A 27021-nucleotide genomic window follows, 5' to 3' on the forward strand; every position below is an offset into this window, starting at 1 on the left:
TCTCCCTGGACATCTCAACCGTGCCAGCTAGAGATGTCTCTCCAGAGCCAGGGCAATTATAAAAGACTACCTCCATCCTGCCCTCTGGAAAAAGGTTCAGATCCATCAGGTGCAAAACCAATAGACTGAAAGGATATTATATAACTGGACTTGTATACAGCCCCACAATGTTTCTGTTTCAATATTTCACCTTTGTGTTCCAGCTACCCAATTTCGCTGTGCAAGAAACAGCACAATGACAATAAAAGCTCTAAAGTCAAAAGCAAATTAATATTTCAATTTTTTTAATTATCAAAAGGCTGAATAAATGCTCCATTTTCAAAAGGATTAAAGCTGTGCAAGCCATTTTAGATAAAACAGACACAGTTAAGAAAAGAATAAGTAAAAGCTTCTTTCTTAGGCGTAATAGTGTGGCAGATCAAACCACCAGAATCGTCCTGGTATTAATTCCGTTTCTTCAGAAGGGACACGAGTCTGACATAAGTCAGAGAAATACTCTGTGGGGTCTTCACTTCTGTTACACATCTGGACGTGGATGTGCGAGGTGATCCCTTGGTAAACGCTCTGCATGGGCAGCATTGTGCCAATCTTCTCACCCTTATCCACCGTTCCTGAGGTTTTGATCGGCTTCACATAGAAAAGTTTGAAACAAAGACCTGCAGGACACAAACACAACCACTCAGTCATTAAATCGAAACCAGGATCAATAACACAATCAGTAACAAGATGGGTGGTGGACTGACCTTCTCCTGAGAGGTTGATGCCCTCGTCGATAGCTTTCTTATTGGGGTCATTATAGACAATCAGGCTCCCTTTGATTTGCAAATCTGAGTCTTTATTAGGGTCCAGGTCTCTGCAATCCAAACAAGAGACTAAATCTAACTCTATGGCTTTAGCCGTGGTAAAGAACTTCAAAAGTTAAATAAGCTAAAAGTATTAGTATCAGTAATGGTGTCGGCAATACAGGCCCTGTATTTACTCTGTATCGGATTGATACAAAGTTTGCAGTCTCACACACATTTCTTATGTTCTGATGAGTCTATCAGTCTTTTAAGCAAATTTTTTATCAGATTCATTTTAAGATTGTAAATTCTTTTTTTCTTTTATTATAGAATACATTATATATTCTTTATTTCGTATTAAGTTCAAAAGGAGTACAACATATTAATTAACAACAGCACTTAAGTTCTTTATGTAAATATGACAGGTTTAGCCGCACAAGCTAACTTCCTACTGCAGTCACTGCAAACTGAAAATATTTATCGACAATAAAGAAAAAGTGAACACTGAGAATCATCTAAGCATCTAAGAATCATTTAAGGATAAGAGTGTTTGATACCGGGATGCTCTTCTCTGCTTTTTGAGTTTGAGAGAGGTACCGAACAAAAGAAAACATCCCCATTACATATTAAACATCAAATATTAAAATCAGTTATAAAAACTCATACGTCACTAGCTGGGCCCACGTCCTCATTTTAAGTTTGACAGTGTTTTAGTAGGTAAAGGTGAATGCTTTGACATGAATTGAGCTGCGGTTTGGGGAAGGCCTCGAAGGGGACTGGCAGCGGCTCCCGGGCCGGGCAGATCCCCATGTACTAAATAGAAGTGAAGAAGTTGAAGACTGGAGAAGAAGGAGGGAGGGGAGGTGGGGCACGTAAACAAGAATGATCAGCTTGAAGAACTAGGGGAACCTATATAGATGACAGCCGAAAGGAGTGTGTTTGGAGGCGTGGTCCTGCTCCTGAAATTCCGATACATAATCTCCAATTTAAAGCACATTAGCACAGTACCCAAAATACGCAATGAGTTAAAAAAAAAGAAGCTACTTCAGATTATACAGTGGGGCAAAAAAGTATTCAGTCAGCCACCGATTGTGCAAGTTCCCCCACTTAAAATGATGACAGAGGTCAGTAATTTGCACCAGAGGTACACTTCAACTGTGAGAGACAGAATGTGGAAAAAAAAATCCATGAATTCACATGGTAGGATTTGTAAAGAATTTATTCGTAAATCAGGGTGGAAAATAAGTATTTGGTCACCTCAAACAAGGAAAATCTCTGGCTCTCACAGACCTGTAACGTCTTCTGTAAGAAGCTTTTCTGTCCCCCACTCGTTACCTGTATGAATGGCACCTGTTTGAACTCATCATCTGTATAAAAGACACCTGTCCACAGCCTCAAACAGTCAGACTCCAAACTCCGCCATGGCCAAGACCAAAGAGCTTTCGAAGGACACCAGGAAAAGTATTGTAGACCTGCACCAGACTGGGAAGAGTGAATCTACAATAGGCAAGCAGCTTGGTGTGAAAAAATCAACTGTGGGAGCAATCATCAGAAAATGGAAGACATACAAGACCACTGATAATCTCCCTCGATCTGGGGCTCCACGCAAGATCTCATCCCGTGGGGTCAAAATGATCATGAGAACGGTGAGCAAAGATCCCAGAACCACACGGGGGGACCTGGTGAATGACCTGCAGAGAGCTGGGACCAAAGTAACAAAGGTCACCATCAGTAACACACTACAACGGCAGGGAATCAAATCCCGCAGTGCCAGACGTGTTCCGCTGCTGAAGCCAGTGCATGTCCAGGCCCGTCTGAAGTTTGCCAGAGAGCACATGGATGATACAGCAGAGGATTGGGAGAATGTCATGTGGTCAGATGAAACCAAAGTAGAACTTTTTGGTATAAAGTCAACTCGTCGTGTTTGGAGGAAGAAGAATACTGAGTTGCATCCCAAGAACACCATACCTACTGTGAAGCATGGGGGTGGAAACATCATGCTATGGGGCTGTTTTTCTGCCAAGGGGACAGGACCACTGATCCGTGTTAAGGACAGAATGAATGGGGCCATGTATCGTGAGATTTTGAGCCAAAACCTCCTTCCATCAGTGAGAACTTTGAAGATGAAACGAGGCTGGGTCTTCCAACATGACAATGATCCAAAACACACCGCCCGGGCAACAAAGGAGTGGCTCCGTAAGAAGCATTTGAAAGTCCTGGAGTGGCCTAGCCAGTCTCCAGACCTCAACCCCATAGAAAATCTGTGGCGGGAGTTGAAAGTCCGTGTTGCTCGGCGACAGCCCCAAAACATCACTGCTCTCGAGAAGATCTGCATGGAGGAATGGGCCAAAATACCAGCTACTGTGTGTGCAAACCTGGTAAAGACCTATAGTAAACGTTTGACCTCTGTTATTGCCAACAAAGGTTATGTTACAAAGTATTGAGTTGTATTTTTGTTATTGACCAAATACTTATTTTCCACCCTGATTTACGAATAAATTCTTTACAAATCCTACCATGTGGATTCATGGATTTTTTTTTTTTTTTCACATTCTGTCTCTCACAGTTGAAGTGTACCTCTGGTGCAAATTACTGACCTCTGTCATCATTTTAGGTGGGGGAACTTGCACAATCGGTGGCTGACTAAATACCTTTTTGCCCCACTGTATTTGATTACCCAAAAATAGGTTTTGAAGATTTGCAGAAAAAAGTTCCTCATTCTGTGGGTTCATTATTTCAGGTTTTGCTACCTGATAATTAAAGACTGCCCAAAATTTTATCTGAAAATTTTTGGGCAGATGTAGATATTTTATTCAGGAGTAAAAAATATCTGCAAGCCGAATCATGTTTATAATTAGCTGTATTAGGTAGAATTTTACAATTATAATGCAAACGAGATGCCCCCCCCCCCCCCCCCAACATAAATACAAACACAGGAACACACACACACGCTTTCTATTCATCTGCTGATCAGATGAACCTAGGAAAGAGAATCAACGCACTGAGATCTGAGTCCTCATTAGTGAAATTGTTAATAATACTGCCAAGCTAAATAATTTTACTCTATTCATAACCTTTTTGTGTTTTTGATATAAGTTAAATTTATTATTATGCATAAATATTTGTATACACCTGATGGTGTTCTCCCTTCTGTTGTAACACTCGGATGTTGACACAGAGGGGTTCCATAAACGCTTGTTTGGATGTCCTTGAAAGCTAATAGTTACATCTGGGCACGGTTAATTATTACTACTTTTAGCAGGTTCAGGTAGACATGTCGCGAAACAAGACACACTGGAAACATGTTTAAAAACAGAGTGAAAGAACAACGGTCAGGGAAGGTCTGTTTTTTGTGTCTTTTGGACACCTGAAGGGTCTGACAGCTCTGCTGAAGCATAAGAACTGCATCTTTGCTGCTTTAGCTCAGCAGTGTCTGTTCAATAAAAAGAAAAGAAAACATTACTCCTTATGCTGCTTTTGGATATATAATTAAAACCAAAATTAAAAACTAAAGAGCAATTAAAACTTTCACAGATCAGAAGTCAATCCACAATATTTTATCACTACAGTTTGATTCTTCATCAACAGAATGACCGTTACTTAGTGTAAGTGATCCTGATGGTCTGGACATTCAGGGTCATTTTGAAGACCCAGACCCTGAACCATGGTGCTCATCTTGAGCATCTTGGCAAGGCTGGACTCCAGGATATTAAAGTAGACTTTGATGGCAGGCAGGAATGGCAAAAATGGTCATCTAAAGTTTCTACTCAGAACATCTAATACAAACACTGTACAAGCATTCTGTTGTGTCTGATGTTCCCAGTTATAAAATCTGATTATATAAAAGATTTTTGAGATTTGTTTGCCGCAATGTCCTCTGCAAAGTTTACTCTTCACACATAGGGGTGGAGCTCACCTTCAGCTTGAAGCCCTGCAGGCTATTGGTGTAGCCAACCACCGTGCCCCTCCAAACTCTCACCAGGCAGACTGTGTGAGACAACAGCTCGATGCAGTACTTGGGTTTGTCCAACTCCCCAAAGACAACACAGGCAAAGAAACAGTTCATTATTCAGACACCGACAGAGCACTGTGTAAAGTCTGACACGGGGAAACGTGCTAACATCAAAATAGCACTGGTTTCCACTATAAAACATGATTACAGTGATGGACTCTGACTTATGATAAAGTGCACCAGGATGATAAGTAATACTGAAAATACTCAGAATTGATTGGATCTACTCTGACCTGCTTTTTTTTGTGCCAAAAAACTTAGTTCAGGGTTAGACCTAAGTTTAACCAGGTGTCTGAGCACTGGCAAACGTTCATGTTCAGTTAATCTGTAAAAGGTCATTAAAATGTTCTTCCTGTTGATTCTTTCTGACAATCTCAGATGAGCTCACACTGAAATTAAATCTTTGTCTATGCCATGAGGAAGGACTATGAAGAGAACAAATCAGGGAGTGCTGAGGCTAAACCTTGGCCTCTCCCCATTGGACAGCCAATCACAAATATTTATTTATTTATTTATTTATTTATTTATTTATGTTTGGGGTTTCTTTGCCTGTCCTTTACAGCGCTGTAGCAAACAGAATTATTGTCTAATATTTATTTTCCTAAGTGCTCTGTTACAGGAAAAATGATTCTATGTTTCTTTACCTTCTTTTAAATGTGCAAGCATGCCCTTTTGTCTATGGTTAGATTAGTTTAGAATTATCTTTTTAGACTTTCTCAGCAAAGACATACTGTTTTGGGACATATTGTTTTAGATTGTTTTATCTCTCACAGCTTTCTCCCAGCTCTCTGCTGACGAGACTAGCGCCACATATGGAGTTGTTTATTTTATCTGTTTTGTATTTTCTTATCCTGTTCTCACTGTCTTTCCTATAAAAAGTGCCCAGCCTCTGTACACGTTGTGAGTTGTTCTGAACAGCTTACCCGTGTGCACGTTAAAGCATAAAAAGTGATCTTGTCTCATTGTGTCTTTATTTCTCCTGGGTCTTTTACAGAGTTTTCCCCCAACATGCTCTTTTGCTATACTGGACCACTTGATTGTCATATTTAGAAGTTTTTTATCAGGATTGTTTATTTATTTATTTGTATTTTATTTTAAGTATTTACAATCAGAACTGAGAGGACCGGGGGACTGGAAAGAAAAGACAGACAGAGCCGGGGGGCAGACTGAGATATTGCACAGGCCCTGCCAAGCAGTCACCAGGAGTGAGCCAGTGCACACCCGAGCACTCAGCCCTGGACGCAGAGAACCACCAATGTACCAGCAGGTGGGGCACCAGCCACTGGCAGGGAGTATGGTGGGGGTAGATAAACCCCCATACCTAGGGGGAGAGAGGAGTGGAATCTAAGACCCGACCTGACACAGACACAAACATTTATTCCCATCCTTACGTACACATACACAAACACTCAGCTCTCGCCCAACACAGACACACACAGACATGAACCATACACACACTCCAGAGTCCAGACTCTGGAGTGGAGATGAGCAGACCACCCCAATCACAAATATTCCCAAGACCACTGCCTTACAATCCTTTACATCATATCTTTCTGATGTGGCTGCTTATTATTATTATGCATATTATTTCCGATTTATGTGCTCCCTCTACAGAACATTTTAAGCACTTTTAAAGATATCTCGTATCACTGCTACTGGAATGATTCAGTTATATGTTTCTTTTTTAAGCCTCATGAGGTATCACAACTGCGTGTCTTACACAAGTGCTTAGACAGTGCAAAAAGCTGGATTAGCATCTCATGCTAAACCTTCCATCAAATTTTGACTCTGGTTTTACTTTAGATGGTCATTACTGTTTCTTCGAGATTGGATTACTGTAGCTCATTATTCACCTTCCTAAAGCATCATTGGACCATCTGCAGACTGTACAGAAGACTGCTTCCAGAATTCTGGCCAAATCAAAGAGATTTTCTAATGTCACAGCACTACTCGTCCAGCTCCAGTGGCTTCCAGAAAACATTTCAAGCTCTTGGTTCTCACTTATAGGTTTCTAAATGGTCAAGCACTGGCATATATTAAAGAAAAAGAACTCTAGGGGGTCCCTAAGGTCCTGAAAACTAAAGGTGACTGAGCCTTCTCAATAGTACCACCAGGACTCTGGAACTCTCTCACCTTTAGTTTGAAGTCTGCAGACTCTGTTGAGCTTTTTAAAAAGCAACTAAAAACTTCTTTTTACAACTGCTTTTAAGTAACTTTTTCAGTGTACTGATGTGTAATGTTTTTTCTTGCTTCTGATCAGCACTTTGGGACCAATATCTTTAAAGGTGCTATTGAAGTGAAGTTTTTACTTTACTTTTTACTTTACTTCCTCTTTTCTTCTCTCTCTTGCAACTCCATCTTCATCACCTTTGTCCATTATATCGACTATCCGTCCTCTGCATATGTCCAGTCCTTGCCTCTCTGACTTTGTCTCCATGCTTAGATCTTGTTGAATTCCTCAGGCAGCAGCATCACAGGTCAGCTGATCACAGCCTGTAAACATAATCTACTCACAGTTTAAATTATTACAAATTATTTCTAAGTGATTCTTTTTCCATCTTAGGTTTATCTCAACAACAGCATAGAGCTATTCTTAAAAATTCACTTTGTTCTACATCACATGTAGTCAAGATGAGCAAAATCATTAGAAAGTTTGCTCCCTTGTATTAATACCATTTTCAGTTAGGTCAGTTAGCTTGGCAAAAAAAAAAAAAAAAAAACGCTGGTGGAAATCTCCTAAAGGGCTTACTTTGGACCACTAATTACTTTCAACTTGAATACAGATGTTGAGTCAGTACCTCAGTGTTTACCAGAGTCGTTTTAAAAACAGATGTCTATACTTCTACTTAAGCAAAGAATGTCTGCACTTTTGCCACCCCTATCTGTTTGACAGTGACGGTCCTTCCCTGTACTTTGCAAGTTTCAGTGACTAGTTGACATTTGGGTGCCCTCCAGCGACAAAGAAATATATAATTCATATAATCTGTTGACTCCAATCTGCATTTTACATGTGCATGTGGAAAGCCTTAAAAAAAACCTCCTGGTTAGACCTGCACAGTCACCAGATCTCATTCCAATAGAGCACATTTGGGTTATGGTAACAGGGGAGATTCCCATTATGGAATTGTAGCAACACAGTTAACCAGTGTAAAGACCACGGGCCAAATGAGGATGGCTGCAATTCATTGCGCTCTGGGTTGAGGGCCCACTTCAACAGCTGGAAATCCCCACATATGAGACTCAAACCCACAATCCTGGCTTAGGAGGCCAGTGCCTTATCCATTAGGCCACTGGGGTTACATGCTGTGATGCATGTGTGTAACCTGAACTGTGTGGGACACTGTCATGTTAATATGGATAATCTCTGAGGAATGTTTCCAGCACCTTGTTGAATCTATGCAATGAAAATTAAGGTAGTTCTAAAGGCAAAATGGGCTCCCACCTGGTTCTAGTAGTACCTAATAAAGTGGCCAGTGGGTATACACTGTAGGCTTGTCTCCCTGACTGTTTATGTTCCCTTTTCTGTGGTTTTCTAATTTAGTCCCTGGCTCTTTGTGGTCTTATGGTACTTCATAACAAAATGCAAATATGCAAACATTTAAATGTAGTCAGAAAAAAGGGCTTAAATGAAATAGCCAAAGTCAAATCCTAAAACTAATTAGGCTACATTTCACATATGTAACTGGATAAAGCTTATAAAAAGCTATTTTATACATTATCACTGAAGCCCATGAGTTGTTAAATTTCTTGTTAAAATTACTTACGTTGCTTACATTAAAGAACAGACTTTATAGTTTCTCTTCTTATCAGTTTCAGTAAATAACATTGATCCTATAAGCTCAACTTGCTGAAGTGCCCACAAATGTAACTTACATCTGGGCAACGTACAAACAGGCTGTGAGGGGGGCTGTTAAAAATATTCTGTTTACAAATATGTGGGGAATGTAGAATTCCTTTGACTCTCTCACATGGAGCTTTGAGCCCCCCTCAGAGCTTTGAGTTTATTAACCACTCTGTGCTTTTTCCTTAGGTGCTTGTGAGTTAAATGAGTTTTGTGTGCCTGATGTATGGGCTCAGGGTTATACATTATCTTTCCACAGGAAAAATGGTCATGGATGTGTGACCGAGCGTGTCGGGACAATGATTTTGCCCTCTGGTAAACTCAGTTAACCCCCATTTGTGAACAACAAGACCCGTTACTATAGAGTTTGGAGATACTATAAGTACCAGAGAGATCTTGAGAGAGAGCAGATTTCGCCTGCAGATCCTCGCAGTCAGCAGCAGGAATTTAGAACCATGGTAAGTTTCTGCAGTGTCTTACAGACTCTGTAATGTCCACTTTTAAAGGTGTGATAGTGTTGCCTATTAGATTCCACAAAGCCTTTTCTAATGTTGATGTGGCCTGGTCTTGCAGCGGGAGTGCCTCTCTGTTCATGTTGGCCAGGCAGGCGTCCAGATGGGAAACGCATGCTGGGAGCTGTACTGCCTGGAGCACGGCATCCAGCCGGATGGTCAGACGCCCAGTGACAAGACAATCGGGGGAGGAGACGACTCCTTCAACACCTTCTTCAGTGAAACCGGGGCTGGAAAACATGTTCCCAGGGCTGTCTTTGTGGACCTGGAACCAACTGTCATTGGTAAAATTTCAATTTTTTAATATAAATTTAAATATATTTATACGTAAAGGATTTGAAAAGTTTTCTCATATACTCATATACAGTTATTTTTCGTGAATATAGATGAAGTCCGTACAGGAACCTACCGGCAGCTCTTCCACCCCGAGCAGCTTATCACTGGAAAAGAAGATGCAGCCAACAACTACGCCCGAGGTCACTACACCATCGGCAAAGAGATCATTGACCTGGTTCTTGACAGAATTCGTAAACTGGTGAGTTTATCTACATGTATTAGTTTAGAGTGTAGTTATGTATGGAGAAAATAGTGCTGTTTTGTTCCCCTGCAGGCTGACCAGTGCACAGGGCTGCAGGGTTTCCTCATCTTCCACTCCTTTGGAGGAGGAACTGGCTCCGGTTTCACCTCTCTGCTCATGGAGCGTCTCTCCGTTGACTACGGCAAGAAGTCAAAGTTGGAGTTCGCAGTTTACCCAGCTCCTCAAGTGTCCACAGCTGTGGTGGAGCCCTACAACTCCATCCTGACCACCCACACCACCCTGGAGCACTCTGACTGTGCCTTCATGGTGGACAATGAGGCCATCTATGACATCTGCCGCAGGAACCTGGACATCGAGCGTCCCACCTACACCAACCTCAACAGGCTGATTGGTCAGATCGTCTCCTCCATCACCGCCTCCCTTCGCTTTGATGGAGCCTTGAATGTGGACCTGACAGAGTTCCAGACCAACCTGGTGCCCTACCCTCGCATCCACTTCCCTCTAGCCACCTATGCCCCTGTTATTTCAGCAGAGAAGGCCTATCACGAGCAGCTCTCTGTAGCTGAGATCACCAATGCCTGCTTCGAGCCAGCCAATCAGATGGTGAAGTGTGACCCTCGCCATGGAAAGTACATGGCCTGCTGCCTTCTGTACCGTGGTGACGTGGTTCCTAAAGAAGTGAACGCCGCCATTGCCACCATCAAGACGAAACGCACCATTCAGTTTGTGGACTGGTGTCCTACAGGTTTCAAGGTGGGCATCAACTACCAGCCCCCCACCGTGGTTCCTGGAGGAGACCTGGCCAAGGTGCAGAGAGCAGTGTGCATGCTGAGCAACACCACTGCCATCGCAGAGGCCTGGGCTCGACTCGACCACAAGTTCGATCTGATGTACGCCAAGAGGGCCTTCGTCCACTGGTATGTGGGAGAGGGAATGGAGGAGGGAGAGTTCTCAGAGGCCAGAGAGGACATGGCTGCCCTGGAGAAGGATTATGAGGAGGTGGGAACCGACAGCATCGGCGATGAGGGAGAGGGGGAGGAGTAATACGTTTTAGTTTTGCATAATGATATCATTATTGTATTTCAGCAGTGAGCAATGCCATATTGGTTTTTTATATATATGTGTGTGCATGTGTGTGCAAAAATAAACCAAGAGTGCAAAGCATTTGTCTGTCTGTGCATTTCAGTTTCTCCCACTATATGTGTCTCCTCCAGCAATGTGCATGTTTGCTGTTGAACTATAATGACTTGTCTGTTGTTGTCAGCTGACACCTGAAAGCAAACAAGGCCTGAGAGAACAGTAACTAGGGAAACCAAGTGTGAGCATGTTCTTGGAAACCTTAGGTGGTAGTTTGTGGTTACAGCTCTAGGGTTACCAGCAGATGCACGGGTGAAAGATTTAACAGTTCCCAACAATAGATTACACGGGTAATAGCACACAAGGTTTACACAAAAACATCTTCTAAGGAAAACAGGTTTCTGAAAAGGCATCAGTAGACAGTAAATCTGTACTTTAGAGGATTGGTTCTGAAATTCATTTTGGGTTATAAACTTCCTAAAGCACTTTAGTCAATATAATATGTCCATTTAGAAACTGGGGAAGTTCTTGTTAAACCTAACCTGTTAACTTCCTCCAGTTCACCAACAACCCTCTTAGGTGTAGGGTTACACTGTATAGTTTTATTTAATTCAATCTTATTTATATAGCACCAAATCACAATCGCCTGATGATACTTTAGATTGTTCCTTCAGAACAAGCTGTGGGTGATGGGAGGAAGACATTCTAGTTTCAGAAACTAAAAGATATTACTTTTTAGATCTTACATATTCTGGCCTACTGGCAAATGATTTCTATCTGGGTAAAAGAAACTACCTCTACCACAAACAGGTTACTGGTGACCTGGTGGTTTTTAAGAAATTAATCTTTTGAGGAAAATTCCTTAGGAAAACATAATCCTTTGTTAATCTCCAGCCTCAGGTATTGCATTTATCCGGTTTTCTCAATAGTACCACCATACTCCCCTTTTCTTTCTCCTGTGTACATAGCTGAAAGCTCTGAACTGAGACCTACTGGAAAAGAAACGGTGATCTCAAATGTCAGCTGGCTTTGAGGAAAGCGTGTTGCAATGTTTTCCTTGGGGAATATGCTGCCTTTGCATTGCAAATGAATCTTGACTAAAGTGGTGATGCAACGGTGAGCTGTAACAAAAGCCTATTCATTCACTCTGGGGAGGTATCCGTTATCATTCATTTGCAAGATTAGAAAACCCAGGCTGCCAATGTGTCACTTCAACATGACCAAACTTCTAATTTGAGCAGTATTTCATTAAAGAAGTAATGCTTGACACAGAAACTTTTTTTTAAATTAAAGAGTTATGAGTTAGAGCCATCCACAGATAAATGTTTCCATCATATTTAAATTTTTCATTCAGATCTGAACCACAAGGTACTGACTGCACAGACAGAACAGCAGATTTACCTTAAATCTAACATGAAAAATTAGGTGAGGTGACACAGTTATGGGCCAAATATTTCACTGTTGGTTACTTGTGTGTATAACAACAGCTTTAGTACCTTCTGTTTGTACAGTGGGTTTTCTTTTTTGTGTTCTGCACCCTCATTTGTTATTGAAGGAGCTGGTGTTTGCTTCTTCAGCTCCTCCAGTTACCACAACATTGCAGGCTGTTGCTTGGTGATGCTTGGCTATAAAGCAGCTTACTGCACTCGCATTTCACACACAATATCCCCAGCCACTCCTCTCAAGTGAACAAGGGACTCCTCAAAGCTCCAAAAATATGGTGAGAAGTCTTTCATTTTCTGTTTAAGTTCCTCTGTTGAACAGCTTCGTATGATTTCTGAGAGAAAAAAACCTCTCACAGGGACATTGGGTGTATAAAATGGAGTGTGATTTTTTATTTATTTATTTATTAGTTTATCTCTTTCTTGGAGTATTTATTCTTTCCAAATGCCTCCTGTATTTTTCTGCATCTTACTAAGTTTGGACCCCCTTTCAGTTTACTTCCTGTTTTATTTTGAAGGTTATATTCTGGTGTGGTTTTCTTTGTTTCCCATTCCTTTCTTTGTTCTTTTCTGATCTTTCTTAAATGTCTGATTAAATTCACCTCTTCCTTTTAGCCAATAAAAATAAGTAAAAAAAAAAAAAAAACTATTCTGAAACCAAAACTGATTCAAATGATATTTTTTTATTAACCAAATAACTAAAATTAAATCCAAATGTATAGGAAATGTCTTTAGTTTTCTTCTTTAGTTTCAAATTTGGTCAAATGTGTCAACATATCAAGCACTGAAACTGGCATGTCTACATGACAGTATTCATGATGGTATGAGAGTGGTTTATTTTAATACGCTTTCTAAACTTCTTAAACCCCCACTACAATAAATGCCCCAGTTAATTTGTGAAAAAACTAAAACACTGAAACAAAAAATTTAAAAACAATAAAGACTAAACTGAAATGAGCAGGCCATTCTAAAGACTAACTGCAAATAAAGTGAATTGAAAACAAAAAAAGATGAAAACATAAATAAATAACAGTAAGTAGTGATAAATTTGTACATCTATAATAACTCTGATATATAGTCTGTGCATATGCCTTTGTCAGTTCATTTGAGATGTTTTTCCTGCCATTGTAGTACAGACCTTTGTGTTCTTTAAGTTACCAATAAAAAGTCCCCTTTTGATGCTACAAAATACAACAGAATTTCTGTCTGCCATTGGGGTTGTTTTCTGTTGAATAATCTCCTCTGATTAGTGTATTAAAGCTGGAAAGAAAATCTGTGACAAAGACATTAAAATGTAGCTTTTACTTCAGATCTTTGTTTGACATTTGAACCACTTGTTCTTGCAGCGTGAGTGTATCTCTGTCCATGTTGGCCAAGCCGGTGCCCAGATAGGCAATGCATGCTGGGAGCTGTACTGCCTGGAGCACGGCATCCAGCCGGATGGTCAGATGCCCAGTGACAAGACCATTGGAGGAGGAGATGACTCCTTCAACACCTTCTTCAGTGAAACGGGAGCTGGAAAACATGTTCCCAGGGCTGTCTTTGTGGACCTGGAACCAACTGTCATTGGTAAGAATGCAGGAATAACTAGAGAGTGATAAATTAAGTGTCAAACCAAACCACCATTCCTAATCTTTGAGTATACTCTCAATGTCTTCCAAATACAGACGAAGTCCGTACAGGAACCTACCGCCAGCTCTTCCACCCCGAGCAGCTTATCACTGGAAAGGAAGATGCAGCCAACAACTACGCCCGAGGTCACTACACCATCGGCAAAGAGATCATTGACCTGGTTCTTGACAGAATTCGTAAACTGGTGAGTTTATCACTTGTAATGTCATGAGTTAAAATTTCCAGTGTAACTAGTAACAATAAAAAGATTTATTTTCTACCACCAGGCTGACCAGTGCACAGGGCTGCAGGGTTTCCTCATCTTCCACTCCTTTGGAGGAGGAACTGGCTCGGGTTTCACCTCTCTGCTCATGGAGCGTCTCTCTGTTGACTACGGCAAGAAGTCAAAGTTAGAATTCGCCATCTATCCAGCTCCTCAAGTGTCCACAGCTGTGGTGGAGCCCTACAACTCCATCCTGACCACCCACACCACCCTGGAGCACTCTGACTGTGCCTTCATGGTGGACAATGAGGCCATCTATGACATCTGCCGCAGGAACCTGGACATCGAGCGTCCCACCTACACCAACCTCAACAGGCTGATTGGTCAGATCGTCTCCTCCATCACCGCCTCCCTTCGCTTCGATGGAGCCTTGAATGTGGACCTGACAGAGTTCCAGACCAACCTGGTGCCCTACCCTCGCATCCACTTCCCTCTAGCCACCTATGCCCCTGTTATCTCAGCAGAGAAGGCCTATCACGAGCAGCTCTCTGTAGCTGAGATCACCAATGCCTGCTTCGAGCCGGCCAATCAGATGGTGAAGTGTGACCCTCGCCATGGGAAGTACATGGCCTGCTGCCTTCTGTACCGTGGTGATGTGGTACCCAAAGATGTGAATGCCGCCATTGCCACCATCAAGACGAAACGCACCATTCAGTTTGTGGACTGGTGTCCTACAGGTTTCAAGGTGGGCATCAACTACCAGCCCCCCACCGTGGTTCCTGGAGGAGACCTGGCCAAAGTGCAGAGAGCCGTGTGCATGCTGAGCAACACCACTGCCATCGCAGAGGCCTGGGCTCGACTCGACCACAAGTTCGATCTGATGTACGCCAAGAGGGCCTTCGTCCACTGGTATGTGGGAGAGGGAATGGAGGAGGGAGAGTTCTCAGAGGCCAGAGAGGACATGGCTGCCCTGGAGAAGGATTATGAGGAGGTGGGAACTGACAGCATCGGCGATGAAGGAGAGGAAGAGGGGGAGGAGTTTTAAAGCTAAATTAATCAATGAGATCAAGTCTAAGTTTCTTTCAAACAAACTGAGCTGCACATTCCTGTAGGTTTTAGACAATAATCTGACAAAAGCTTTGTTTGTAGCACAGTAAAGCCTTTTGTTGCTCCTTCAGTTCTGTGAAATTAAAACTACTACCTATAAGCCTTTCAAAGTTGGCAAGCACCTCGACATTTGCATTGTTGTATAATATTCTTAGACCCTAGTTTCCACTCTACAATCCTCTGTTTGCAGTGACAAGATATCATGTTTACCGTGTGTCTTTTTCTTGAGACATTAAACTGACAAGTCTTTGTCTAATCATGCTGCACAACTCAAGCTTTATTTGCCCTTCCTGAATAGCCTGAATATCTAAATCTTACGCACCAAAAAAACAACGACCCAGGATTAGACCTGCTTTCCCTGTAGTGTTTGCTCTTCATCCATAAAGAATAAATGTGAGGTAATCACTTGTTGCAGTTTATTTATTCATATGTTTTGGAACAAATATGTCATTATGTTGTCTTAAGGAGGTTTTCTTTGTCATTATTTGAAAGGGAAGCTGAACGAAAAAATGCATGTTTGCGAGCTTTTTACATTTTATATGACATATCTCAGAAATAAGTTTAAAAACCCTTAAATGACTGCAATTAAAAATAGTATAAAAATATTTTTTTTAATCGCTAAAATTAACAACGGGATGTGAAGAAACAACCACTTAGAATTCACGTCCTAGTTGTGTTCATTTTGGTGAGGAGATATTAAGTGAGTGTTTCAGTGTAACCTTTGTTTTACAAGGTAATTCATGAACAACACGTCCTGAGTTGAAATGGCAGCCTGGCAAAAGACAAAGGTTATTGGGAAAAAGGGGGTAAGAATCAAAGGAAAAAAGTAAACACTTTTTAAAAGCATTTTTTTTTAAAGTTAAAAGTGTCTAGGTATAAGACACACTTGTATGAATGTGTTTGTGGGTGAAGCTTATAGCAGAAAAGCACTTTGAGTGCTCAAAGTAGATACCAGAGAATGTCTCATAACACCCACTTTACCTGGTGGTAAAAGTTTTAATCAAATTCTTTAGAGGGTAATTACAACAAAAGTTAAAAAGTCACAGTTATATGTCATCACTACAATAACGTCAGTTCAACTTTCTTTGTTTTCCCTAAAGAAAAAAAAGCAAGAGTTAATGCACCTTAATTTCAGTTTTTCAAATTATTTAAAGTATTTTTCATCTGGCTCTCTGAGCCCAACTAATATTTAAAACTTTATTTCAAAGCCTGATGGACAATTATTGTAGGCAACGGTGGCTTTTAATTCACCTTTTATCCAGACTATCTTTTTTGTTTCTGTCTTAACACGAAATGTGAAGACACGTTTAGAGCTGAAAAGACGACATACTGAAAGACGAGATACAAAATCGGACCGTATGTGAATGCAGCACTACCCAACGTTCGTTCCCGCCAACAGGAAATTCAAACCTTCGGTTTGGCTACGCCCCCTCAAAAAGTATAAATAAGACCGGCTGCTCTTCCGCTCTTCAGTCCTGCCTTCACCAACCGATTCTTCAACGTCGGGTCGAAGGAGAAAACAGCACAAAATGGTAAGCTTAGTAAACGTTTGTCGGTTTTTTTTTAAATAACGTTGCTTGCTTTCTTTTTAAGTCACATAATGACGGGTGTTACAATAAACGCAAGGTTTTTGTTAAAAAAAATAAATGATTAAAAAAAACTGCCAAGCGCTATGGACTAATTTATTTAAATCTTAAAATATAGCTCTAAGTAAAAGTATTTTGAATATATTTTTTTTTAAAAATTCTGTTTTGTGTACGCATGTGCGCACTTAACATTATGTGACGTGGAAGCAGGCCAAACTGCTGGCGCAGTTAAAACTAAAGAGACAAAAAAAAGAGTGCAGATCAAACCCCACGAGTTCGTAATAAAAAAGACGTTTTAAAGAAATAGAAATGGCCTGTAACGGTCGTGTGCACACGTGTCATGTCTTTCTGTAAGCGGTCGTGCTGAAACTGAAACTTCTGGGGTTTTTTTTTTTTTAACTGGCGCCATTAGATAACGCCCTGTCCGTGAACGTTACACAGAGGTGGGGATCAGAGTGGGGGCAGGGAGCAGAGCTGCTTCCGCTCTGAATGGATTTTTTTTTTTTTTCAAAACTCCTCTGCCCGCAGGGTGATTTTTAGTGATCTGCTGTTTTTGGGAGGGGTCACCCTGCCATGTTGGAGCTCATCAGGCATGCGGAAAGCCCTACCTAAGGGTAAAACTGCTGCTCGGATGTTCCGGTGTTGTGCCAAAAAGTGATTGTCTGCCAAAAACTGATTTCCAGTGTTTCTGTGTATTTTTTATGTGTAATATCTTTACGTATGTTCGTAAATAGACTTCGGTGAACAGGGGATACAAAGGGGTTGCATAAAGAATTAAAAAATTATCTGTTTTTTAAGTATCTTTACAACTTGTACTTACATTATAGCCAATCCGGTCCTTTATCCCCATTTAAAATATTTTTACAGAACTATTGTAATATTTGCTGCCATTTCTGCTGTCCTGTTGGGCAACTTACTCTTACAAAATAAATTTTTAATGTTAATGAGATTTTTTTTTTTTTTTTTTTTTTTTTTTACTGCATAAATAAAGGTTATATAAAAGTCGCTGCCAAAAACTGATTGCGGCTTGTATCTTGTTACACGAATGTTGTTTGTGGCTCAAGATGACTTTATGTCAAGGGATGCATTTGACATATGTTTAACATATTATAGCCCAACAAGTTACTTATAGCACTTTAAATATGAGCAATTGCGTTTTGGCAAATACCGGAAATCAGTTTTTGGCAGACAATCACTTTTTGGCACAGGCATGTCCTGACACTGCACTGAAGTTAATCTTTTTTCCTTTCACACTCTACAATTGAATGTGTCTTGTTTCCAAAAATCTTACAAATGAAATTACGAAGTCTTCTGAATTAAACATTTTTAAATAAATGTTAATGTTTTATGTCATTAAACATTCAGACACTTATCTCTAACCACCTACACCACTTTGTTTTTCATTTCAGAATTATTATTTTTTGATCGTACTTTAACCCACGAGTTTACTCACTATATAGAGGGTAATATTCTCAACGCCTTTGTTACTTGCTTTAATAAAGAACCTAAACCTTCAATAAGACTAATGGGAGGTTAGTTTTTTAAATCGGGTCTAGATACTTACAGAAACTTTAAAGTTCAGTCAAATTGATTAGTACAATTAGTTACACCTTTGTTAGTATCACATTCAACTCTCTTTTTGCTTCTGAGGGTTCTTGATTAAAAAGACTTTGAGAAACAACCACACGAAGGATGGAAATGGACATAACCAGGAAACCACTTTAATCTGGATTCCAACAGCTCATTTCCAAATATAGGAAAATAAAACTGTCGGTTCACCTTTTTAGACTTTCTGTTGGATTAAAATCTTTCAGTGTTTGGAAATGGTGCAAATATTTACAAAGCCCTGTTGTTCACGAGAACATGCAAGTTTATTACTACCTTAAAAAGCTTTGACCTTCCTCAAAAGTAAAATAATCTGGACTGTAATTAGAGTAATAGTATACTTTTCCTGTTTATGATCTGCTGTGTATTTGCTAACCAAGATCAAAATATTAAAACTGATATGGTGCCCTATTAACCAGGGTTTTTCATGCACTCACCCAAATGCAAATAACCAGTTTTGGCAACAAGGTTACTTATTCAAACATACATGACAGTCATAAATATTTGATCATTTATAGACTGCCTTAAAATGCAGTTCTGTGATAAACATTGTAAATGCAAAGCAAGAGCTAGGCTAACTCATCTTTTCCTCTGCTCTTCCACAGCGTGAGTGTATTTCAATGCACGTCGGCCAGGCCGGAGCCCAAATGGGCAATGCATGCTGGGAGCTGTACTGCCTGGAGCATGGCATCCAGCCGGACGGTCAAATGCCCAGTGACAAAACTATCGGAGGAGGCGACGACTCCTTCAACACCTTCTTCAGTGAGACTGGCGCTGGCAAACATGTTCCCAGAGCAATCTTTGTGGACTTGGAGCCGACAGTCATTGGTAAATATTTCTAAATGTGCAGCTTGGTCCCTTATTTTAAAACCAGTTGTGTATGAGAAAGTTTAAATGAATGTTGAAGTTCCCCACAAATGACTACAGATGAGCAAAAAGTCAGTAAGGTACACATCATTCTCCAGTATATTTGCAACTTCACCAGATAACAAGAGATCGATCCCCTTTCTGTGCCATTTTCTTCAATCTGCTTTGATCCTTTCCCTGCTGATACCAACACTGCTGGCTCTGAGCTCTGGATTACATTAGCCACTTTACTTTTGTTGCCGTCATTAGGAACATTTTTGTCATGTTCTCTGACTTCGTATCACTCAGTGGAACAGCCTCTTGATGTTTATCGAAGTTTCCCCTAACTGTCAAATTCATATTTGGTCAGACAGGTTTTACTACAAAAATCTGGCTTTCTTCTGACTAATGCTACCAATCTTCCATTTGCTATTTATTCGTGATGTCATTTCCATTTTGTTAAACTCCTGCACAGTTGGTGTGGAGCACTCATAATTTTGTTGTACATGTACCATGACAATAAAGGGCTATTCTAATAGAATAGAACAGAATAGCTAGTTGGCTGCTCACTGTTGGTGCTAGCAGCACAAGTGAGGCACTTGAAAGCAAAACTAAGACCCACATGCTTTGGTTTTAGCCTTCACATAGGAATTGGTCCAAAGGCTCTTGGAGGCAGTTGCAAAAGTCAGTTTTTCATTTTTAAGTTGGGTTGCCATCCATTATGACTTGGGCAATAAAAGTGAGTGTTGACTCACAATTTTTTCAAATTAAATAAATGTGGTCGAGTTACTTTAAGTTTCTTGTAGGAAGCCACTTCATAACCCCTCAGTAAATGGTCTAAAATAGGCTTAAATATAGCTTCATTCTGAATAAATGATTTTACTCATAGCATAAATTTTTGCAGCTTTGGACACAAATATAAGAAAGGCGCCCAGTGTTTCATGATGAAGTGGAGCCACCACTAAAGGTCTATTTGTTTGTTCCTCAGATGAAGTCCGTACAGGAACCTACCGCCAGCTTTTCCACCCCGAGCAGCTCATCACTGGAAAGGAAGACGCAGCCAACAACTACGCCCGAGGTCACTACACAGTGGGTAAAGAGATCATTGACCTGGTTCTTGACAGGACTCGCAAACTGGTGAGCACAAATCTTTGGAACAAGTTAAAGCTGGTGCTTTTAATAAGACTTGAGGGTTAACGTTTCAGACACTTTTATTTTCCAGGCTGACCAGTGCACAGGGCTGCAGGGTTTCCTCATCTTCCACTCCTTTGGAGGAGGAACCGGCTCCGGTTTCACCTCTCTGCTCATGGAGCGTCTCTCTGTTGACTACGGCAAGAAGTCAAAGTTGGAGTTTGCAGTTTACCCAGCTCCTCAAGTGTCCACAGCCGTGGTGGAGCCCTACAACTCCATCCTGACCACCCACACCACCCTGGAGCACTCTGACTGTGCCTTCATGGTGGACAATGAGGCCATCTATGACATCTGCCGCAGGAACCTGGACATCGAGCGTCCCACCTACACCAACCTCAACAGGCTGATTGGTCAGATCGTCTCCTCCATCACCGCCTCCCTTCGCTTCGATGGAGCCTTGAATGTGGACCTGACAGAGTTCCAGACCAACTTGGTGCCCTACCCTCGCATCCACTTCCCTCTGGCCACCTATGCCCCTGTTATCTCAGCAGAGAAGGCCTATCACGAGCAGCTCTCTGTGGCTGATATCACCAATGCCTGCTTCGAGCCGGCCAATCAGATGGTGAAGTGTGACCCTCGCCATGGAAAGTACATGGCCTGCTGCCTCCTGTACCGTGGTGATGTAGTACCCAAAGATGTCAATTCAGCCATTGCCACCATCAAGACAAAACGCACCATTCAGTTTGTGGACTGGTGTCCTACAGGCTTCAAGGTGGGCATCAACTACCAGCCCCCCACCGTGGTTCCTGGAGGAGACCTGGCCAAGGTGCAGAGAGCAGTGTGCATGCTGAGCAACACCACTGCCATCGCAGAGGCCTGGGCTCGACTCGACCACAAGTTCGATCTGATGTACGCCAAGAGGGCCTTCGTCCACTGGTATGTGGGAGAGGGAATGGAGGAGGGAGAGTTCTCAGAGGCCAGAGAGGACATGGCTGCCCTGGAGAAGGATTATGAGGAGGTGGGAACCGACAGTGTTGGAGAGGAGGACGAAGGCGAGGAGTACTAGGCTTCTGGAAGGTCCATTTGCTGATTGCTGTAGTTCAGTGTTTACAAAGCAATATTGGACTTGTATCTTTCTGCAGTTCTGCACATTCCAGCCAGCAATGCATTTATTCCAAATAAAACCACAATAAAGTTATACTTTGTCTGTGTTTACTTTGGGTCGGAATGAATGCAATCTCTCAAGTTGTAATGTGTACATTCTATGAAACATGAAGTTCAGAGAATTAGAGTTTAAGTTTTGTGTGAATTATTTCATTTATTTATTTATTTTGTTTTGTTAAATGTAATCAAAGTAAATGCTTGGAAATGAGTGACTCAAACCTGGTTAGCTGGAAGAAAACTTGCAGAAAAATTAATTTAAACATTTGTAGCTCCAGCTAATCAAATTGAAGAGTCTATAAAAAGCTATTAAAACATGTGAAGAGATCTAAATTTAAAGGATTAAAATGGTGCAAGTATAGCTAAGTGGTATGCATGGATGTAGTATATAAAGAACCGCAATAAAGAACTGGCTGTCGCGAAGCCTCAGACAAAGTCAGAACTCGCATGAAGTATTTGCAGCACTTGCACACGAAAAGATTTATTTAAGGTCTTACAGATACAAAATAGCTTTTATTTTTTTCCTCTTAGAATAGTTTCTTTTTTTAAGATTTTCTTTTATCTTGCGTGAGGCAACAAACAATATTCAGAGACACAAAACAATCCAAATGGCACAAAGGATGTTAGTCGTGTGAGGAGAGGAAATTAAATGTCAGTCTTCAGTCTTCACACTGCATTACAACACTTTTAGAGCATTCAGATGCTTTCAAATACATGTAGACTTAAATATGCATTTTAAATTTAGCTTATTCCTTGAGGCAAAAGTCAATTCATTTCAACAGCTACAACACTTTCAGATTGGATTTCAACAGGTAACAATCAGATTTAAAACTGAAAACCACTTTCAATAGCCACATGATCCAGGTTTAATTTTCATTACTCCTTTCTCCTGAAGGTCCCTGGACACACCCGTGTCAACTATCGAAACAGATTAACTCCTTGCTAAAATCTTCAGTCTCTGTGACTCCTATTAATGCTGTCGTTTGTCAGTAGACAGAAAGAGAAAGGTAGGTTACAAGTCAAGCGCGTGGGTCAAGTCGTTGGGGTCCGTTCATCAGAGCCCTGCTCGATACTGGTTTCACTGGGGCAGAGCTTTGAGAATGGCATTCACCTCCTCAGCAACTGCAGTTAGTGCAAACTCAAACTGGTCCTGGAAAAGAGAAAAGGCCAATTTTCCATTGGTACTCCCCGAAGTTAAAGGAACTTAGCGTAAAGTAGAAAATACTGGAAGCTAAGAAATGCTCAAGTCTGTCTGCAAAAGTATTGTACTCTTATATGCATTTAATGTAAGACTGAAAGACATATCACTGAACACAAAGACTAGTAGCAAAACATCCCATCAAAAGTTTTTGCAACAATAACTGCCCACATTTGAATGAAGTGTGTGGTTAAAACTAGTCCACCAATCAGAGAAAGAACAAAGACATATTTGGACCTAATTGTTCAATTAGAATCATCAAAATGATTTGATGTGACTAACTGATATTACCTTGCCTGATATTACCTTTTATAGAGCTATGATTTTGCTCTATAAAAACCAAGTTAAAATATTAAAACTCCTTCCAACACTAGTTTCAATTAATGTTGGAAACCAGAATAAAACTGAAACCAATTAAAACTAGAAACCTAAATCTAGTTTAAAGTCATGAAGCAGTCTAAAACCAGCTAAAAACTAAAAGTCAAAGCTATGCCATAAACCAGTCTAAAACCAGTTAAAATAATGTAGTCACCAAATTCAGATAAAGCTTCTTTTTTTAAACTAGTTTAAGACAGATTTTTTCTTTATTTCTTATTATTCTTCAGAAAAACAAAAAAATGAACCGCAAGTAAATGAAAAGAGAGAAGAGAAACTCACCTTGGTGCGGACCATCCCAGGCCTCTGATCTCGGACATGCTCCAGTGTAGCAGCGATGTCTATCTCTTTCACGCCTGCAAAAAGAGATAGACTGGTTAAACTTTTATTACAAGATTGTTTTTTGTAAGGACTAAGGAAAAGGGCAGACAGACTTTACATACTCTAGAATTATATTACTACAGATGCTGTTGACAGTGATCTGATGGCTTTAAACTACAATATCCTGAAGATGGAATACAAAAAGAAAATCTTAGATACTACAACCCAGCAGTTCTAGATCCCCAAGAATTCTAGATAATAATACCACAAGTGTTCATCTGTGAAGGCTCTCAGTCTTCCAGGTCATCGTAGTCTAAGGAGCTTGGAAAGAAAAGTGTCTGGACTTCTTTAAGTTTTCTTGAACTTAAAGAAAACTTAATAAAGCCTCTCATCCGAGAAACTTCTTTAGTTCTAAGCGCAATTGGTGGACAGTCCCGGATTTTAAGCCCCCCTACTGATCCTCTACCTAATCACATGAGCCAAGGTGTGAAAATGGGTGTGGGTTCCAATCAGCCAAGGTTTCGGGTGAACCCATAGTAAAACCTAGCCCAACCCTATCGTGATTTATTGAGGTCAAATGGCCCAGGATGTGAGTGGGCGTTAAGGCGTCTGGGAAGGGATCTCATAACTGAATTTTAGATAGCAGACAGTTGGTGTCGTAAAGCCCCGCTCTCTGTTCAAAGATGGTCATTCACAGTGGACATAGATGGCTTATATATAAGTGTTCCAGATAGGGGAGCCCAAGAGTTCTTAGACTATAAATGTGGACAACCCAGTAAAAGGCAGAGTTCTCCAATTAGAGATTATTAACTGTATTAAAAATGATCAAGGGGAGTTTAAGTTTTGCGCTAATTTGGTTTGCATTCGTTTGTCTACACTCGTGGAACGGCTTAATTTCCTTTTCTTTCAAAAAGGATGGTCAGTGTATACTCTGCTCAAGGAGATAACAAAGGAATCATCTTTCTTTGGGTCACTTACCTCAGTTAGGCCCCAGTTGCACAGGCCTAGAGATCAATTTATGACTCCCTGAAAAACACTGGTTGGTAGGGGAAAATGTATATTCCCTTTCTAGCTGGAGAGTGGTTGTTGGAGGCAGTTGCCAGGTGAAATCACTCTGCAACACAACCCTCTTTGAGACTGATTTAATTATAAGCAGACTGCTGGGGGGCAAAGTGAAAGTTTTGCCCTTTCACACGTTTTAACTCCAGTGATAAGGCACGACTACTTTAAAGGCAAACAAACATGTTTCCAGTTTGTGTCTCACTTATTCTTTTGTAAGAAAGACTTTAACAAACTACAGGGGACTGCTACAGTCTACTAGTGATCCCTGCAAAGCAAATGCAAGGAGTGTTTTATTCCAGCAACCAGTGTCTAGCACTTCATGACTGTAGCTTTAGAAAATCTATGGGAAAATTTTGTAACATCAACGAAAAAGATTTACTGCTTACAGACAATGACTATGCAGAGAGCCATAGGAAATTTTTTTAGACTAGATCACCAAACCTTTGCAGCAGTTTTATCACATTTGATTGGTAATTCTGCAAATGCAGTTTTTATGTTGTAGTGGTCATTGACATAAACAGCTCTCTCTCCATTTGTATAGATCAGGGCTTTAAAATAACTGCCTGGACGTGTTACACACTACATTCTCATGGAACAAAAACCCACGTGCAGTCATAAATATAAGTGTTTACCTTTAGCCATGCGATTCAGAACCATATCAATCAGTATGTAAGTCCCGGTCCGTCCTGTACCATCACTGTAAGCAAAGAAGAACAAAGGTAAATATTAGACACCACAAAATAAATATGAGAATTTCTTCAATTTACTCAGATAACATCAAACAAAACATCAAACTAGCACCATTCTAGCTTACTGACTACTGTCTACTTAATTAAAGACTAACTACAGATGATAATAAACTCTTTAAAAAGTACTAAAACTAATTGTTTATACTACAGAAGTTCCATGAAAGTTGGTCAAGTGTATACATATGTCACACCGTTTGTGGTATTCAGGGGCAGATTTTAGCAAATATTTACATATCTTGGCATTTGTGTAGTACCTGCAGTGCACGATGATGGGGCAGGATCGTCCTCTGTAGCACTTATTCACCTTCCTGAGGAGAGAGATCATATAGGGAAGTGGGGAAGGAAAGGTTAATAGGATGTAGCAAATGGCCTTTGGTACATGGGGTGCAGGTGGTTATGATTGTGTGGCACACCCAAAATGCATGGCCACTTTTGTGTTAATCATTTAATTTAATTTATTTAATTTGTTTATCAGTTATTTTCTGTGGCTATTAATATCCAAAATGACTTTGACAACATGACCAACCTAACCAGTGCATTATTTTGTCACATAAACTGTATAGAAGGTACAAAGAAATGGAGCAACACCCCAGGCGGAACTATTATTCCAAGACAGGTGCAACCCGGTTGCTTTAGGGGGATGGACTTCCGCCCACGAGTCAGATGCAATCTGAGAGGCAAACCGAGTGCACTGTCTTCATTGCTCCTGAACTTTACCTGTGTTTGCAGGGATTTCTTCTTTGTTATTGTGGCACCATTCCTGGGGCCCGTAACAAATTGTGGGGGCTCGTCCGGGATCCACTTCCTGTTGAGTCTTCTAAGGAAGAGGGTCCAGAGATACTAGAACCAGAAAGTCAACGTGAGATGGCATCGCTGTAGCCGAGACGACAGCTGGTGGGTGTCCACAAAGAGAAGTCAAGATCTGTACGAGGGTCTTCACTCCACCAACGGAACTGCACCTCTGTGTCTCATTAGTCGAAGCTCATCATGGCAGCAGCGCGCAAGGAGCTGGTTTGGAGCATCAAAAAGAACTTGTATAAGCTTTCAGGTGCAGAAGCCTATCAGCTCGCAAGGGACCTGGTCACAGACAGCCAGAGTAGTGAATTAGAGTCCACTGATGAAGAAGGTTGTGTGGATTGCATTATCAACTATATGCAGTCAGATGCTTTGTTAAATTCTGAGGATGAGGGAATGAGTCAGTTGCTGGTGCTAAATGATCTTGTATGCAGTATGGTTGAAAATCGTGGCCTATTGAACACTGCTAATGGGGTGGCGCAGCCACTGGAGTCACCAGTTGTTAGTGCTAAGACAGTCGAGCGCACTACAGTGACACATGCTACCTTAGGCCAGTTACCACCAGTTACTAACACTCAACAGCATACCACCCCCTTACTTTCCATCCCCAGAGAGCCTACAACATCACAGCAGACTGACTTTGGTGCACAGGCTCGCACCACCAATCTGAGTCCAACCCAGCCTAGAATCATAAATGATGAGCGGGGTGGAGAGCCACAGCATTTTAGAAATGCAAGTAACACACATCCTAGTGGGGCACACAGTATAGGTGACCCAGTAACACATGCAGCAATACCTCACCCCTCATCACATGTAACCACTGAGAGAATGGTTTCCTTAAAGGACCTCTCTAACCTCCAACGGAGGGAATTTAAGGTACATGGTGGCCAGATTGGGGACCACAATGCTGACATAACTTATAGCAGCATGTGTAAACAGATAGATGAAGGCATTAGAGAGGGTTTCACAGAGACTGAGGTTATCCGGGGTGTACTGAGAATTGTAAAGCCAGGTGTCTTCAAGGATATGCTCATCAACAAAGATGAA

At 41.0% G+C, this 27021-nt stretch overlaps 5 protein-coding genes across 7 annotated transcripts in view; 3 read left to right on the forward strand and 2 right to left on the reverse strand.

The window, feature by feature from the left end:
• Positions 1 to 273: 273 nt before the first annotated feature.
• On the reverse strand, positions 274 to 4848 carry LOC147301981 (uncharacterized). Its single transcript, XM_086283562.1, has 3 exons — positions 4673 to 4848; positions 744 to 853; positions 274 to 656 (listed from the first exon to the last, which is right to left on the reverse strand). The coding sequence occupies exons 1-3, from the start codon at positions 4846 to 4848 to the stop codon at positions 397 to 399; spliced, it is 546 nt and encodes a 181-aa protein (XP_086139688.1). The 3' UTR covers positions 274 to 396.
• Positions 4849 to 9063: 4215 nt separating this feature from the next.
• On the forward strand, positions 9064 to 10744 carry LOC147301982 (tubulin alpha-1A chain-like). The gene is made up of 4 exons (XM_086282455.1): positions 9064 to 9093; positions 9209 to 9431; positions 9534 to 9682; positions 9758 to 10744. Exons 1-4 carry the CDS (start codon positions 9091 to 9093, stop codon positions 10727 to 10729), a joined length of 1347 nt encoding a protein of 448 aa, XP_086138581.1. The 5' UTR covers positions 9064 to 9090; the 3' UTR covers positions 10730 to 10744.
• A 1682-nt stretch (positions 10745 to 12426) lies between these two features.
• Positions 12427 to 15538, forward strand: LOC147301983 (tubulin alpha-1A chain-like). Its single transcript, XM_086282367.1, has 4 exons — positions 12427 to 12482; positions 13551 to 13773; positions 13872 to 14020; positions 14103 to 15538. Exons 1-4 carry the CDS (start codon positions 12480 to 12482, stop codon positions 15081 to 15083), a joined length of 1356 nt encoding a protein of 451 aa, XP_086138493.1. The 5' UTR covers positions 12427 to 12479; the 3' UTR covers positions 15084 to 15538.
• Positions 15539 to 16524: 986 nt separating this feature from the next.
• Positions 16525 to 21511, forward strand: LOC147301984 (tubulin alpha chain-like). The gene is made up of 4 exons (XM_086282731.1): positions 16525 to 16677; positions 18942 to 19164; positions 20171 to 20319; positions 20405 to 21511. The coding sequence occupies exons 1-4, from the start codon at positions 16675 to 16677 to the stop codon at positions 21377 to 21379; spliced, it is 1350 nt and encodes a 449-aa protein (XP_086138857.1). The 5' UTR covers positions 16525 to 16674; the 3' UTR covers positions 21380 to 21511.
• A 418-nt stretch (positions 21512 to 21929) lies between these two features.
• The window catches only part of ptprnb (protein tyrosine phosphatase receptor type Nb), a 55834-nt gene continuing 50742 nt past the window's right edge, over positions 21930 to 27021 (reverse strand). For all 3 annotated transcript variants that reach the window (XM_086282727.1, XM_086282726.1, XM_086282728.1), the window contains 4 exons: positions 25434 to 25487; positions 25063 to 25127; positions 23330 to 23403; positions 21930 to 22624 (listed from right to left, as the gene is read on the reverse strand). In XM_086282727.1, coding sequence (XP_086138853.1) covers positions 22553 to 22624; positions 23330 to 23403; positions 25063 to 25127; positions 25434 to 25487 — 265 coding nt within the window. In that variant the 3' untranslated portion in view covers positions 21930 to 22552. The remainder of the gene's footprint in view (positions 22625 to 23329; positions 23404 to 25062; positions 25128 to 25433; positions 25488 to 27021) is intronic.

This window comes from Aulonocara sp. 'chitande type north' Nkhata Bay, linkage group LG23 (assembly GCF_057382095.1).
Source record: "Aulonocara sp. 'chitande type north' Nkhata Bay isolate Kocher_YH1m ecotype deep benthic linkage group LG23, A_spYH_male_GT1.1, whole genome shotgun sequence".
Lineage (NCBI taxonomy): Eukaryota > Metazoa > Chordata > Actinopteri > Cichliformes > Cichlidae > Aulonocara > Aulonocara sp. 'chitande type north' Nkhata Bay.

What these genes read in the sequence shown, in the direction of transcription:
- LOC147301981 (XM_086283562.1), bottom strand. Translation starts at nt 4,848, where the DNA reads ATGAACTGTTTCTTTGCCTGTGTTGTCTTTGGGGAGTTGGACAAACCC. An exon ending in TCCACCCCTATGTGTGAAGA is followed by an intron (nt 854 to 4,672) that starts GTAAACTTTGCA and finishes TTTGGATTGCAG; the next exon opens with AGACCTGGACCCTAATAAAG. An exon ending in CATCAACCTCTCAGGAGAAG is followed by an intron (nt 657 to 743) that starts GTCAGTCCACCA and finishes TGTGTCCTGCAG; the next exon opens with GTCTTTGTTTCAAACTTTTC.
- LOC147301984 (XM_086282731.1), top strand. An exon ending in CTTGGAGCCGACAGTCATTG is followed by an intron (nt 19,165 to 20,170) that starts GTAAATATTTCT and finishes TTTGTTCCTCAG; the next exon opens with ATGAAGTCCGTACAGGAACC. An exon ending in TTGACAGGACTCGCAAACTG is followed by an intron (nt 20,320 to 20,404) that starts GTGAGCACAAAT and finishes TTTATTTTCCAG; the next exon opens with GCTGACCAGTGCACAGGGCT.
- LOC147301983 (XM_086282367.1), top strand. An exon ending in CCTGGAACCAACTGTCATTG is followed by an intron (nt 13,774 to 13,871) that starts GTAAGAATGCAG and finishes TTCCAAATACAG; the next exon opens with ACGAAGTCCGTACAGGAACC. An exon ending in TTGACAGAATTCGTAAACTG is followed by an intron (nt 14,021 to 14,102) that starts GTGAGTTTATCA and finishes TTCTACCACCAG; the next exon opens with GCTGACCAGTGCACAGGGCT.
- LOC147301982 (XM_086282455.1), top strand. An exon ending in CCTGGAACCAACTGTCATTG is followed by an intron (nt 9,432 to 9,533) that starts GTAAAATTTCAA and finishes TCGTGAATATAG; the next exon opens with ATGAAGTCCGTACAGGAACC. An exon ending in TTGACAGAATTCGTAAACTG is followed by an intron (nt 9,683 to 9,757) that starts GTGAGTTTATCT and finishes GTTCCCCTGCAG; the next exon opens with GCTGACCAGTGCACAGGGCT.